Source organism: Acinonyx jubatus, chromosome B3, assembly GCF_027475565.1.
Source record: "Acinonyx jubatus isolate Ajub_Pintada_27869175 chromosome B3, VMU_Ajub_asm_v1.0, whole genome shotgun sequence".
NCBI classification, from domain to species: domain Eukaryota; kingdom Metazoa; phylum Chordata; class Mammalia; order Carnivora; family Felidae; genus Acinonyx; species Acinonyx jubatus.
The window spans coordinates 38,761,672-38,777,723 of NC_069386.1; the positions used below are offsets into that span (position 1 = coordinate 38,761,672).

The 16,052-nt window shown below is 36.8% G+C and overlaps 1 protein-coding gene across 3 annotated transcripts in view; it reads left to right on the top strand.

Moving 5' to 3' along the window:
* Positions 1-16,052, top strand: part of DENND4A (DENN domain containing 4A) — a 133,080-nt gene that overhangs the window by 77,497 nt on the left and 39,531 nt on the right. For 2 of the 3 annotated variants that reach the window (XM_027067557.2, XM_053223859.1), the window contains 6 exons: positions 10,389-10,522; positions 13,803-13,938; positions 14,298-14,504; positions 14,862-14,990; positions 15,251-15,392; positions 15,796-15,924. In XM_027067557.2, the coding sequence (XP_026923358.1) occupies positions 10,389-10,522; positions 13,803-13,938; positions 14,298-14,504; positions 14,862-14,990; positions 15,251-15,392; positions 15,796-15,924 (877 nt within the window). Of the gene's footprint in view, positions 1-10,388; positions 10,523-13,802; positions 13,939-14,297; positions 14,505-14,861; positions 14,991-15,250; positions 15,393-15,792; positions 15,925-16,052 lie in introns of all 3 variants that reach the window. The other variant, XM_027067554.2, reaches the window with a different exon arrangement.

The following is a 16,052-nucleotide window of genomic DNA, read 5'->3' on the forward strand; positions in this document are numbered from 1 at the left end:
GAATCATAAGGGACTAAACTCACGATCAGAGATTGGCTAATAGCATACTTTAGCCGATACATGGATTAATCCACATGGGAACACTGAATTTGTTGTAGGAATTCAATTAACTATGCAGAGGACAGAAATCTTGTATTGTTCCCTTTTATTTTTACTCATTTTGTGCACCTTGTTCATAAGTTTGTATTGCAACTAAGAACTCATACAGTAGTGTCCATATCACATGGTTTTTAAAATACTCATTAATATTGTAAGACACATAACACTTTTCCTAGGTACCTAGGGCATCGTGTTCTGAGGAGGATATTTTATTACTGATAATTACTACCTTATATTGTCTAGGAATTTCTGAAAGTAGGACACCTGCTATTTACTTGATAAGAGTCTGTGCAGGACATGGTTAGAATAATTGCACAAAGAATATACGTTCTGTTGAGAAAAGCCAATCCCATTAAATGTGTAACCATTGTTTCTAGGCAGATTATTTTCCTGAAATGCTATTTACCTATTCAAACTCTAGATCCAACAAAAGATCCAATGGAATCACGTTATAATTAAATATTTTAATGACTAAGAAAATTAACACCGAAAATTAACTCATTAAAACATAGTTGTATTTGCTTTATTATATAATTCAAAGGAAGTTTTTTATTAGAGAAAATAACAAAATGTCACAAGATTCAAAATATACCTTAATAACCTTCATATACACTTAGAGGTTCATTGTATTTCTAGTATCATTAAGCAGAACTCTCTGAAATAGTAAATATGCAGTACTGTTGCTACCTTTCATATTTTAGTACCACAATTTAAGTATACTCAGCACAGCAAGTTAGTACTTGCCTTTAGTCTGCAAATGTTTTCTGAATATCAGTAATACCTGAGATTTTTATAATGTTTGTTTATTTTGAAAGAGAGAGAGCGTGTGTGCTAACAGGAGAGGGACAGAGAGAGAGAGAGAGAGAGAGAGAATCCTAAGCAGGCTACACACTCAGTGGGGAGAACCTGATGTGGAGCTCAAATCCACAAACCGAGAGATCATGACCTTAGCCAAAATCAACGGTTGGATGCCCAACTGACTGAGCCACCCAGGCGCCCCTGAATATCAATAATAACTTAAAAAAATAATCATTTTTGTTGGGGTTCTTAGTTGGGTGACTTTTTTTTTTTTCAAAATGTATTTATTAATTTTGATAGAGAAAAAGCGTGCCAGTGTGTGCATGGGAGGGGGGCAGAGAGTGACAGGGGGAGAGAGAGAGAGAGAGAGAGCGAGCGAGAGCAAGGATCCCAAGCAGGACTTGATCTCACAAACTGAGGATCATGACCTGAGCTGAAATCAAGAGATGCTTAACTGACTGAGCCACCCAGGTGCCCCTTTTAACTTAATATTTTAAATGAACAGGTCCTCTTACTTTTGGCAATTTAGCTATGGAAAATAATATTTACTTTTATATATTTATATATAAATATTTTATATCAAATATATATTATATATAAAATGTTTTTGTTATATTTATATAATAATGTTATGTTATATATAATATATTAATGTTATATTATTAATTATATATATATACAGAGAGAGAGAGAGACTACCTAAGTCAATCTGTGACTAAGAGTGAACAGGAATTAGACATATCTTTTGATCTTAGCATATTCAAACAGAAAACATTTCCCCAACTTTTTTTTAAGTTTTTTTTTTTTTTTAACATTTATTCAGTTTTGAGAGACAGAAACAGAACACAAGCAGGGGAGGGACAGAGAGAGAGACACACACAGAATCCAAAGCAGACTCTGGGCCCTGAGCTGTCAGCACAGAGCCCAACACAAGGCTCGAATTCATGAACTTTGAGATCATGACCTGAGCCGAAGTGGGCTCAACCGACTGAGCCACCCAGGCGCCCCACATTTGCCCAACTTTAAAAAGCTAGAGTGGGTAATGCTGAATAGGAATAAGAAAAACAGTGTGTGAGAATTGTATGAGTTTCGTTTATGACTAATTTAGGAACCATGTGTTCTTCATATGATTGTGTTTTGAATTCTTACAATCAGTTCCTATAGGATTGTGCTTAATTAAAGGCAGTTTGGGTTTTTTTTAATGTTTTATTGTATTTTACTTTTTTAATTTACATCCAAATTAGCATATAGTGCAACAATGATTTCAGGAGTAGATTCCTTAATGCCCCTTACCCATTTAGCCCATCCCCCCTCCCGCAACCCTTCCAGTAACACTGTTTGTTCTCCATAGTTAAGAGTCTCTTATGTTTTGTCCCCCTCCCTGTTTTTGTATTATTTTTGCTTCCCTTCCCTTATGTTCATCTGTTTTGTCTCTTAAAGTCCTCACATGAGTGAAGTCATATGATATTTGTCTTTCTCTGACTAATTTCGCTTAGTTCCATCCACGTAGTTCCATCCACCCTCTAGTTCCGTCCACATAGTTGCAAATGGTAAGATTTCATTCTTTTTGATTGCTGAATGGTATTCCATTGTATATATGTACCACATCTTCTTTATCCATTCATCCATCAATGGACATTTGGGCTCTTTCCATACTTTGGCTATTGTTGATAGTGCTGCTATAAACTTTGGGGGGGTGTGTTCCTTCGAAACAGCACACCTGTATCCCGTGGATAAATGCCTAGTAATGCAATTGCTGGGTCATAGGGTAGTTCTATTTTTAGTTTTTTGAGGAACCTCCACACTGTTTTCCAGAGTGGCTGCACCAGCTTGCATTCCCACCAATAATGCAAAAGAGATCCTCTCTCTCTGCATCCTGGCCAACATCTGTTGTTGCCTGAGTTGTTCATGTTAGCCATTCTGACAGGTGTGAGGCGGTATCTCCTTGTGGTTTTGATTTGCATTTCCCTGATGATGAGTGATGTTGAGCATTTTTTCATGTGCCGGTTGGCCATGTGGATGTCTTCCCTGGAGAAGTGTCTGTTCATGTCTTTTGCCCATTTCTTCACTGGATTATTTGTTTTTTAGGTGTTGAGTTTGATAAGTTCTTTATAGATTTTGGATACTAACCCCTTATCTGATATGTTGTTTGCAACTATCTTCTGCCATTCCATGGGTTGCCTTTTAGTTTTGCTGATTGTTTCCTTCGCTATGCAGAAGCTTGTTATTTTGATGAGGTCCCAGTAGTTCATTTTTCTTTTGTTTCCCTTGCCTCTGGAGACATGTTGAGTAAGAAGTTTCTGCGGCCGAGATCAAAGAGGTTTTTGCCTGCTTTCTCCTGGAGGATTTTGATGGCTTTCTGTCTTATGTTTAGGTCTTTCATCCCTTCTGAGTTTATTTTTGTGTATGGTGTAAGAAAGTGGTCCAGGTTCATTCTTCTGCATGTCGCTGTCCAGTTTTCCCAGTACCACTTGCTGAAGAGACTGTCTTTATTCTATTGGATATTCTTTCCTGCTTTGTCAAAGATTAGTTGGCCATATTTTTGTCTGTCTGTTTGTTTGTTTGTTTGAGAGAGCATGCATGGGGGAGGGGCAGAGAGCGACAGGGACAGAGGATCACTGCCTACAGCAGCGAGCCCAATGCAGGGCTGGAACTCAGAAACCGTGAGAACATGAATTGAGCCAAAGTTGGATGCTCAATGAACTGAGCTACCCAAGTGCCCCACTAAGGGCAGTTTTGTGTAACAGATAGTCTGGTAAGATTTTTCTTAGTCTCCCAAGCATCTGTCTGCAGTGTTTTCTGAGCATATTAATGTGGAAAAAAAATTTGAAGAGAATATGAAAATTCTTTTAGTTTTATCCTGCCATGGGTGTTGGATTTCTTTTTCTCCTAATGGGCAGACATCACTGTGCTTTCCAAAAGACAGAAATGGCCAACTGATGCATGTAGGACGTATAGCATGGCTATTTTTATAATGTTAAAATGAGATTTTATTGGTATACAAGTTAAGAGAAATATCATTTCCCAAGGTACTGAATCTGTGGTGCAAAATTTTAATATTTTAATGGACTTTATGATACTGAGAATTAGAGCAGTTGTGCTCATAAACAGGTTTTTTCTTTGTGAACAAAATGGCTGGAGAGTAGGAAGTAGGCACAGGTCTGGAGAAGAAGAAGCTGTTAAAAAATAAATAAATAAAAATTTAAAAACATATTGTGTCCATGGGGGGACCTGGGTGGCTCAATCAGTTAAGCGTCTGACTTCAGCTCAGGTCATGATCTCACAGTTCATGAGTTCAAGCCCCACGTCAGGCTCTGTGGTGATAGCTCAGAGCCTAGAGCCTGCTTCGGATTCTGTGTCTCCTTCTCTCTCTCTCTCTGCCCCTCTCCCTCCCTCCCTCCGTCCCTTCCTCCCTCTCCCTCTCTCAAAAATAAACATTTAAAAATTATTTTAAAAATAATAATAAAATAAAAACATATGATGTCCATAAACAAGCAGTTCTCTTGTAATGTTCCATCATGGAGACAGGAGTGGTTGCCAGCTTTCTTTCCAGTGACCTTAGGTATTTGTTTTAACCTTTTCATTCTGGTCCATCTCTTCTTTTTCATTATCATTGGTGCCCTTGTAATTAGATTAACCACATATCATCTGCATAAAATATTTGTGGGTAGAGCTTCTCATTTGTTCTTGGGTTGCCCATGGACACCGTATCCTACTTAGGCATACCTATGATTTTGAGTTATAATTGACATATTCCTAATGTTTTAAAAATATTGTTAGTTTGCTAATAAGGGCTCAGGTGCTCTATGATTTTATTAAAAGTTTAATTTTTAACACTTTTATTAAATGATCGAAGAAAGTGTGGGAAATAAAAGTGAGAAAAAACTCTGGAAAGCCTGGTACCCTAATACCATTTCACATTTACTTTCAGTGTTTTTTACATAATTATCATACATACTTTCCTAATTTTTTTACATAACCAGATCTTATAAGCATTTAAAAAAAATTTTTTTTTAATGTTTATTTATTTTTGAGACAGAGAGAGACAGAACATGAACGGGGGAGGGTCAGAGAGAGAGGGAGACACAGAATCTGAAGCAGTCTCCAGGCTCTGAGCTGTCAGCAGAGCCTGACGCAGGCCTCGAACTCACAGACTGTGAGATCATGACCTGAGCCAAAGTCAGATGCTCAACCGACTGAGCCACCCAGGCGCCCCCTTATAAGCATTTTTTTTTTAAATTTTTTTTTCAACGTTTATTTTTGGGACAGAGAGAGACAGAGCATGAACGGGGGAGGGGCAGAGAGAGAGGGAGACACAGAATCGGAAACAGGCTCCAGGCTCTGAGCCATCCGCCCAGAGCCTGATGCAGGGCTCGAACCCACGGACCGCGAGATCGTGACCTGGCTGAAGTCGGACGCTTAACCGACTGCGCCACCCAGGCGCCCCATTATAAGCATTTTTAATATCACTGCCAAATCTCATAAAAGGAGATTTTCATTTTTAACACAGCAAAACATAACAGTTTAAAAAGTCAGATAATTGTCCAAGCTTCAGGCCCATTCCTTCCTGCCCCTAGTTTCTACTCCCCAAAGGCAACCACTTTTCTCTTTCAGCAATTTCTTCATTTACCTTAAGATTTCCAAGTAATGTGATTTTATTGTTGTTTATTATTTTATGTATTGTACATTAATGTCTTATCTACCATACCACCTGAATTCTCCCACTGTCATTATAATGAATTTTGGTCAAGAGGTGTTCAGTGTTTGTGGTTTTTTGTTTGTTTGTTTTAATGTTTATTTGTTTTTGAGAGAGAGAGAAAGAGAGACAGAGGGTGAGCGGGGGAGGGGCAGAGAGAGAGAGAGAGAGAGAGAGAGAGAGGGAGACACAGAATCCGAAGCAGGCTCCAGGCTCCAAGGCATGAGCACAGAGCCTGACATGGGGCTCGAACCCATGAACGGTGAGATCATGACCTGAGCTGAAGTTGGACCTTAATTGACTGAGCCACCCAGGCGTCCTGGTGTTCAGTGTTAATATTACTGTCACTTTGTATGTAATCCCAGCTAGACCACATATGTATAATTTGTAATATATTGTAATTAGATTTACTTTCATGCATGGATTTTGTTTTCTCTGAAGTTAATGCTATATTTTTTGTTTTATGTCTACTATTAATTCATCTCCAAACTCTTCCAAACTCACAAAAGTGAAAAATCTAACCTCAATTTTTCCACTATATCGGTAATTTTTTTTTTACTGGAAATTTCCATGTGTATTCCAATCTGAACTGATTGCTTTCTAGTCTGTCATCCTGGGATTTTCCTTCACCATCATCTTGGGACTTATATTGATTTCTCTTCGGAGTTGGTACCCCTGCTTTCTGGCTTCAATAACTTCTTTCTTGGCATATTTCCTTTTAATGGTGGAGCACAAATTCTGGTAGCTTAGTGAGAGAGAGTATGTGGGAGATACACATTTTTTGATGCCCTACTTGTCTGTAAATTTCTTTATTCTCCCCTAAGATTTGATTGCTAATTTGGTTGGAAGTAAAATTTTGAAGTCTTCTAGCTTTGATTGTTACTGTTGAGAATAACGTCTGGTCTAATGCCATGTTCATTTCTGACCTTTTATACCTGATCTCTTTTTCTCTCTGAAAGCATTTAAGATCCTTGATACTCTACTAAAGTTGCACAAGGATATGCCTGGTAGATGGCTTTTCTTCACTGAGTTGAACACATGCAGTCCCTTATACTTACTCTGTGGACCCATTTTCTTCAGATTCTGGACAGTTTTCCTGCATCCCCTTTCATTCCTCCATTTCTTTGGTTCCCTTTTCTGAAGTATGTATTGTTTAGATGTTGGCCTTCCTGTCCTGATCCTCTTAATTTTCTTATATTTTTTCATCCCATTTTCTGTCTCTCTGTTTTCATCTCCACTTTCTGGGAGATTTCCTAAAGTTTATCTTTCATCCTTTATAATATACTTTTTATTTCTGCTATCATATTTGTAATTTTTGTTACGTCTCTTCTTCATAGCATCTTCTTATCATGGATGTAGACTTATTTGTTTTAGTTGTTTTGAAGGGTTTTTTTCCTCCTGCACTGTGTCTATTTTTTACTCAGATGTTACTTTTAATATTTGCTTGTTTTGTCCTCCAAGTGATTGGCTTTCCTCTTGTGATCTTTGGTTGGTATTTCAATGAGGAACAAAGAACTCATTGGAGCTTTTCTGGGAAGCTCAAACTTGGAGCTTCCTTAGGTATGAGATTGATGATCATAGAGGAACTCAGCTATTCATTCATTCACTGCCCTGTTTGAGCAGTGTCTGTAATTCTTTTCTTTTAGGCTATTTTAGTTTCCCCGAGAGGTATCTACAGTCTTTAGCCTGAGGACTGTCAGCCTGACTGCCAGTATTCTCCCAGCTCAGTGGGGAAGGTAACTGAGGTTTTCCCTTGTTGTAACATGTAGGCTTTTACTCACTTCACCTGTTTTATTAACCTCCTTCATCTCCCACAGCTCTGCCTGATATCTTCAAGTCTAGAGTCCCTCTGGTTCACGTAAAAAGACTCAACCTCATCTCGGGCCATAGTGGGGAGAGGTAGTAGCCTAACTGCACTGGGCTGAGTCAGGGATCTGGGAGTCCTTGAATGTAGGCTTTTAACTAATTCTTCTGCTTCCGCCCCATGTGTACTCCAATCTTCCGGGTCATCAAGCACTTTTAATTCCCGACCTTTCTGGGACTCTACAGAGCAAATGGCTTGCTTTTTTGGCTCTCTCCTTTTTCCCCTCCCCAGTGCCAGAGATGTGGCTTTCAGCTTTCACGGGTCACATCAGTCTACTTTGCAGCTTCTGAAATGTTCTGAACTCCAGCTGCGCTACTGTCCTCTCTCCAGTTCATTTTGTCCTCGTTGGTTTTTTTTTTTTCAATCCCTTACTTCTCATTTTGGTGAGATTTCAAGAGGGATTGAAGGTAAATTGTTGTGTTTAATTTGTCTTAACCAGAAGTCTATGTGATCTTTACTATTTTAATTTTTAGTGATTGTATTTTCCACCCATTTATCATAGTTTATTCATTTGCCTGTTTTTTGAAAACATAGGTAACTTCCAACGTATTCTTTTTTTTTTTTTTTTTTTAATTTTTTTTAGGGGTGCCTGGGTGGCTCAGTTGGTTAAGTATCCAACTTCGCCTCAGGTCATTATCTCACGGTTTGTGAGTTCAAGCCCCACATCAGGAGCCTGCTTCAGATTCTGTGTCTCCCTCTCTCCCTGCCCCTCCCTCCACTGACACTTTTTTTTTTTAATGTTTATTTATTTTTTGAGAGACAGAGTGTGAGAGGGGTAGGGCTAGAGAGAGAGGGAGACACAGAATCTGAAGCAGGACTTCCAACGTATTCTACTTTAAGTTTTTATTCTGAGCATTTATTACTTTTGTAATATTTGAAAAACCAATAAAAGTAATACATATTTAGGAGCTCCTGGGTGGCTCAGTCAGTTAAATGTCCAATTTCAGCTCAGGTCATGATCTCGTGGTTCGTGAGTTCAAGCCCCACGTCAGGCTCTGTACTGACAGCTCGGCGTCTGGAGCCTGCTTCAGATTCTGTGTCTCCCTCTCTCTCTGCCCCTCCCCTGCTCATGCTCTCTCTGTCTCTCTCTCAAAAATAAATAAACATTAAAAAAAATTTTTTTAAGTAATACATATTTATTATTTTTTAGCTGAAAGAGAACAATATAAAGAAGAAAAGTAATTGCAGTAATACCATTACTCAGAGGTAACATTTGATAAAGAGTGTGTATGAGAGAGAGAAACGAACAAAAGTATATATGTGCACATATATACAGAAATATGTATTATATATGGCATATATATTCACTCCAAAAAATTAGAATCATACTATATATATAGTATGCTTTTTTTTTTCAACTGTCATTATTTTGTGAACATTTTTTCATGTCATTATGCTACACCATCTTTATTGTTATTTAGTTCACTTTACGGATATACCATTAAAAACATTCTTTTTTTTTTTTTAATTTTCTTTTTAAACGTTTATTTATTTTTGAGACGGAGAGAGACACAGCATGAAGGGGGGAGGGGCAGAGAGAGAGGGAGACACAGAATCTGAAGCAGGCTCCAGGCTCTGAGCTGTCAGCAGAGAGCCCGACACGGGGCTCGAACTCACGGACCGCGAGATCGTGACCTGAGCCGAAGTCGGACGCTCAAGGGCGCTCAACCGACTGAGCCACCCAGGCGCCCCAAAAACATTCTTTAATCTTGGAGATTACAGCATGTAATACTATGAAATTATAACCAACACTTAATGTAAGGACACTCTGAATGCTTAACTTTTTTATAAGAGTTAGAAAAATTTAAAAGCTATCCCTGTCCTTTTTTGGTAATTGTGCCCTGAATCCTTATCTTAAAGATTTGACTTGTTGGAGCACCTGGATGGCTCAGTCGGTTAAGTGTCTGACTTTGGCTCAGGTCATGATCTTGCTGTTCATGAGTTCGAGCCCTGCATCAAGCTCTGTGCTGACATTTTGGAGCCTGGAGCCTGCTTCAGATTCTGTCTCCCTCACTGTCTGTCCCTCCCCCCGCTCACACTATGTGTCTTTCTCTCAAAAATAAATAAACCTTAAAATTTAAAAAAAAAATAAATAAAGATTTGACTTGTTAATAATTCTTGTCCTCCCGTTTATTTCCAAGTGATACATGATATTCTCTCCATCCTAATAAAGTGCTGTGGGTTATTTTTGTGATATGTATGACATCTTGGTTTTCTTGTTTGTTTTTTTTCCAATTGATGTTGATGTGTGCTCTTTTGTTTATGAGCTCCTTTTGGGCAATTTGGACTCTGTTTTCAGTTTTTTTACTATTACCTTGCCATAGAGTATCTAGGGGAAATTATACTACTACAGTACTTTTAATACTGATATGACTGGAATTTTAACTCCCTTATGCTTCCACCTAAACTGGAAGAACTTAGGGAAATATGTTATATTGAGTATAAATTAAACAAAGATCCCACTATTTTCAACAAATACACACATGTATTTGTGGATTTTTAAAAATATTACTTCTTGAGTACATTCTCATGATTCAGAATGCAAAATAATATAAAAAGGTACACATTGGGAAATGTGGGTCCTATCCCATCCTTGTCCATTCTGTTCATCTCCCCTTCCCCATACAGGTAATTGCTTTTCATAATATTCTTTAATATTTCCTTATGTGAATACAAACAAAAATATGAATATGTGTTTTTAGTTTTCTCTCTTACTCAAAAGACAGTACACTATATACAATGTTCTACACCTTATTATTTAATTATCTTGGAAGTCTTGTTTAGTGGTGCATAGACAACTTGCTTTTTTTTTTTCTTCTTAACAGCTCTTTAGTATCCAGTTATGTAAATGGTTTATTTAACCATTCCCCATAGACAAACTCTTGGCTAACTAATGTATTATTTTAATGTATGTTTTTTAAACTTTTTCAGGTGGATATGGACAAGAGTGGTGAAATGCGACTTATAGAACTGGATGAATCTTTCAAAAGTGAACATACTGTTTTTGTAACACCACCTGAGATCCCCCATCTACCCAATGGTGAAGAACCCCCTTTACAGTACAGGTATTCAAGAGGCAGAATGTTTGAGATTGAAAGAGAGAAGCAATCCATCATCTGTGACGTAGCTTTCTAAGGACTGTGGTATTTTCAAAAATCCAAACTTTACAGATTCCTAATTTTTAGGTGGTAAGCAAGCTTATCCCACATCCATTATTAAGTTTTGAGGTATAAAAAGAAAAGAAGTATAATTTTGCATAATCTAGACTTGGGAAGCTCTATATATCTACATAAGTATCTGTTCTCATAAATGTTGGCTAAATTCAGTTAGGACTCACCCCACCAAAATGCAGCACTTTTATTACAGATTTTGATTTTTGTTTCTCACTAAAGCTGATTTCCTCCCTTTCATCCCCTTCCCCACACACATATTGATTAATGTAATCTGTTTACAAAAATTGATATAGAGTCAATATTTGTGGCCTTGATTTTGACGATATAATTTTTTAGGCTATTAATTTTTTTGTGAGTTTTTCTTTTAAGCTGTGGAAATTCAGAACTATTGGGAATTGATCGTTGTTAATTCAGGAAGTTTGTTCAGACACTGTGCTGAGTGCTTGGGACATAGACTTGAATGATACATTGTTTACTGCTTTCAAGTCTAGTGGAAAAGAGAGGAGAATTCTGAGATAGGGTTATGATAGAGTTAGATATATTATAATCTATGTATCTAGATGTATATTATGTGCATACACTTGTTATCTACTAGGGGTGGTTTCCAGTATGCATTTATTTTTACTTAGAATGGTATTTCCTTCTAATAAATGGTATGTATGTATGTATTTATTTATTTATATTTTTGAGAGAGAGCATGCAAGTGAGTGAGGGGGAGAGAGAGAATCCCACGAGGGGCAGAGTGAGAGGAAGAGAGAATGTGGAGTCAAAAGCGGGCTCGAACTCACCCGATGCAGGAGCTTGAACCCACAAACCGTGAGATCATGAACTGAGCCAAAGTCAGATGCTTAACTGACCTAGCCACCCAGGCACCCCTATTTATTTATTCTTTAACATTTAAAAAATTTTTTTTAAATTTTTTATGTTTATTTATTTTTGAGAGACAGAGCATGAGCAGGGGCAGGGCAGAGAGAGAGGGAGACACAGAATCCAAAGCAGGCTCCAGGCTCTGAGCTGTCAGCACAAAGTCTGACGTGGGGCTCCAACCCACAAACCATGAGATCAAGACCAGAGCCAAAGTCGGAAGCTTAACTGACTAAGCCACCCAGGTGCCCCTATTTATTTATTTTGAGAGAGAGAGAGTTGGGGAGGGACAGAGAGAGAGAAAGAGAGAGAATCCCAAGCAGGCTCTGAGCTGCCAGTGCAGAGCCTAACTCGGGGCTCAATCTCAGGAACAGTGAGAACATGACCTGAGCTGAAATTAAGTGTCAGTCGCTTAACCGATTGAACCATCCAGGTGCCCCTAAACTGATATTTCATTTTATTTATTTATTTATTTTTAATTTTTTTTTTTTAATGTTTGTTTATTTTTGAGACAGAGCGATACAGAGCATGAACGGAGGGGAGGGTCAGAGAGAGGGAGACACAGAATCTGAAACAGGCTCCAGGCTCTGAGCTGCCAGCACAGAGCCTGACGCGGGGCTCGAACTCACAGACCGTGAGATCATGACCTGAGCCGAAGTCGGACACTTAACCGACTGACCCACCCAGGCGCCCCTGATATTTCGTTTTAGATAATAAATGATTTCTTTCTCCAATAATATTTTCTTACTTTAAAGCCATTTCACATCTACCACTCATTAGGTCATAGTTTATTTTCATTGAAAAAGGATTTTTCAGAACATCCTTATTTGTAACTCGGATTAAATTCTTCCTTTTACAGACAAAAAAGTGGTGCAACAGGTGTTTGTGAATGTCAGTTAATTCATAGGCCGCTTGGCTCCTGCCCTTACTTTTTGTCTATTGATGATGTTGCTCAGATCACTTTTTAAAATTCTGCCTTTTGTCAAAGGTGTTCAAAATCTCTCTCCTAATTTCTCACTTTTTTTTTTTCTTTCTAAACAAGATCTCATTTCTTTGATCCCTTTGGTACATTATACTTCTAAGACTTTTGTGGGGAGACATGTTTCGCTAATAAAGTTTTGTTTTTTTTATGATTTGCTTTTAACTTTTTCAAAATTTAACTTTTAGATTTACTTTAATAAAAAATTGCTTAGCTTGGAAAGTCTCTTTTTTAAAGAGTCTAAGTCACTCTTTGAATTGAGACTAACAATATAATTCTGGTGTAATCATACCAATCATTGGAAAAACAACTTAAATGTTTTTAATGAGTACAGTGGGTCCTCTTAGTGAGAGGTGACTCATATTCTTACATTGTCTGTGTAAAATGATAAGGTAGTAAGCAAGTTTCCATAAGACACACAGAATGGTCTCATTATCACACGTGTACATACAATGAATTTTTTAAGGGGCATAGTTTTCCTGAACTTCTTTGCTATTTTATTCCTACTTAACATTCAATATTTATCAATATTTTTTCATTTTACTGAATTTGCCTATAGTAATGTATAATAGATATAGTTTATTATCTTTTATTATAACTGGTTTTCTCAGTTAATTGAAACTATTTGTATGCCCTTAGGAAGATTTTAAAGTAGGTTCATTGTGATGCTCAGGGGCTTCTTCTATTCTTTTCAAAAGCATGTCTTTTTCCTAGCTGCTGCTACCTTTTAAATTCCCAAAATACTTTGCTCTAGCACCCACATTAGGCCCACCTCCTCATAGAGCCACTCATTCTAATCTTTTCTTCTTTTCCAACCTCTTCAATTTTCTTTCTCATAAATGAGGGCCTAAACCTACTTAACTAACGTGATAAACCAATTCATAATAATATGTTTGTCCTGGAGCACTAATACGTTATTTGTATCTTTTTAAGGGGACAGTTCAACAATAATATTTTAATCTAAAGCAGTGATTTTAATGACTGTCCTGTCTGAAAGCATATTGATTTGGTGGACCTTTTACCATCATATTATCTGATATGTTTGCTGTGTATCTACATGAATACTAACTTACAAAGCTTGCTTGATTTACTTTAGGGTTTGATGTCAAGTTCAACAAAATTTAAATATATTTTGCTTTTTTAGCTCTAAAATATATACTTGAGTTTGTGTTTGACTATTACAAGGCAACATTAGCATGAATATTTGTTAAGTATATATCATTGTCTGATGAAGAAAAATAGTTGAAATATTGGTCAGAATATTTTTTAGATTGTAACCAGTATGATCATCTATGTGTGCTTGAGATTTTTTTTTCTTTTCAAAAACAGCTATAATGGATTTCCAGTTCTTAGAAACAATTTATTTGAGAGACCTGAAGGATTTCTACAAACACGAAAGAACAAATTGCCTTCAAAGTCAAGTAGTCCTAGTAGCCCTTCTCCCATGTTCAGAAGAACAAAACAGGTACTTTGACAATTTTGCGCTTTTCATATATTCAAGTATTAGAACAAAGTTAATGTGATACTCTTTCTTAATATATTTTACTGCCCCGTATATATGAGTAGGTTATCATGCTCCGCAAGGCATCCTGAATTCATAGTAATGTGACTTCAAAACATTAACTAATTTTCCTATCTTAGAATTTTATTTTACACATCTTATAATACACATTCAAGCAGAGGCTTGACTATATAGTAATTACAGACAGATTTTGTGAGCGAAATATAAAAACATATGACCTGCCCTTATTCAGCATTCAGTTAATAAATAAGAATACTTAAATGTGTATATTTATTAATGAGATCCTTGCATTGTTTTTCTAGGAAATTAAATCAGCCCATAAAATTGCCAAGAAGTATTCTTCCATTCCCCAGATGTGGTCTAGGTGTCTACTGCGTCACTGTTACGGACTATGGTTTATTTGTCTGCCAGCTTATGTGAAAGTATGTCATTCAAAAGTCAGGGCCCTGAAAACAGCGTATGATGTGCTTAAAAAAATGCAGTCAAAGAAGATGGATCCCCCTGATGAGGTAACAGTTTTTTTCAAATGCATTTTAGGGGCACCTGAGTGGCTCAGTTGGTTAACCATCCAGCTGCAGCTCAGGCCGCGATCTCACGGTTGGTGAGTCCGAGTCCTGTAGCAGGTTCTGTGCTGACAGTGCAGAGCCTACCTGGGATTCTCTCTTTCTCTGTCTCTCAAAATAAATAAATAAACTTAAAAAAAGTAATAAATGTATTTTAAACATGTTTTTTAACGCATTATTTTAAAAACTTAAAAACGGGAAAAACAATAGCAACTGTAAGAAATGAAATAAAAAGCATTACTTTATTTTGGATTTATGTTCATGCGTACTTTGTTTCTGTACACTATGCGTTTTGTGTTTCAGGTGTGCTACCGCATTCTCATGCAGCTCTGTGGACAGTATGATCAGCCCGTGCTTGCAGTTCGAGTGCTTTTCGAAATGCAGAAAGCTGGTATTGACCCCAATGCCATTACTTATGGTTATTATAATAAGGTAATTACTTTGATTTAGTGGAGAAAAAGTATAACTTTTGTGATTATACAACCTTAATTTACTGGCAGAAATCATTGATTCAGGCCTTGTTTGGCATTAATTTTGGAGTACTAAAGTATATTTTGTAAACCAGATAAGATTTTTTATTCTATTTTGTGTTATACAATCTGTTTAGATCTTCTTTAGCTTAACTATAAAGCCAATGTACACTCACTTATCAATATTATTTTACTAATTATTTTATTTTGTTGAATGCATAGGCTGTTCTGGAAAGTACTTGGCCCTCAAGAAGTCGTAGTGGCTATTTTCTTTGGACAAAAGTAAGAAACGTTGTTTTAGGAGTAGCACAGTTCAAAAGAGCTTTAAAGAAACACGCACACTTATCACAAACAACTCTCTCAGGTAATTAAAGGTTCTTAAAGGATGTATATGTTTTACTTTAAAAAAAAATTCATCGACTAGTTACACTTTACATTTCTTTAGAAATTTTACATAGTTTCAAAATATTTAATGTTTTCTAGTTTTTATTGCCATTAAGCAAATTCTAATATTAGAGTATTTTCCCCTTTGAAAAACACCAAATTTCACTTTTTTCCTGGAACTGTTAAATTATGAAGCTCTGGTGATCTTGCTTTAGTGTTCAGTAATAATTCACAATAGTTATAGTTGGTATAGTTGTATTTTGCTAATTATGTGGCACATTTCGTGTTCAGTATTAGTGGATTATTAGCTTGAGCAACAACTAATGTGTATTTTTGGTATCTCCCTGAGTAGTAAAATGCTGTCACATTGTGTTCTTAAGCAGATGGCAGTGACCTGGATGCTATTAGTCATGGCAGCATGGATAGTGGTCATGGGACACAAACTGTGGAGCAGGCACCTTTTAATACGGGTTTAATCAAAGTATATGCTACTGATGATAGATCTAGTACAGGTTTGTGTGTGCTTATGTATACATTTATTACAGTACATTTTACAAACTAGATTTGCTCGTCTTTTTTAGATTTTAATTTTCAATGATGTATTTAAGTTAACTGTCACTTTTTAATTTTATATGATAGG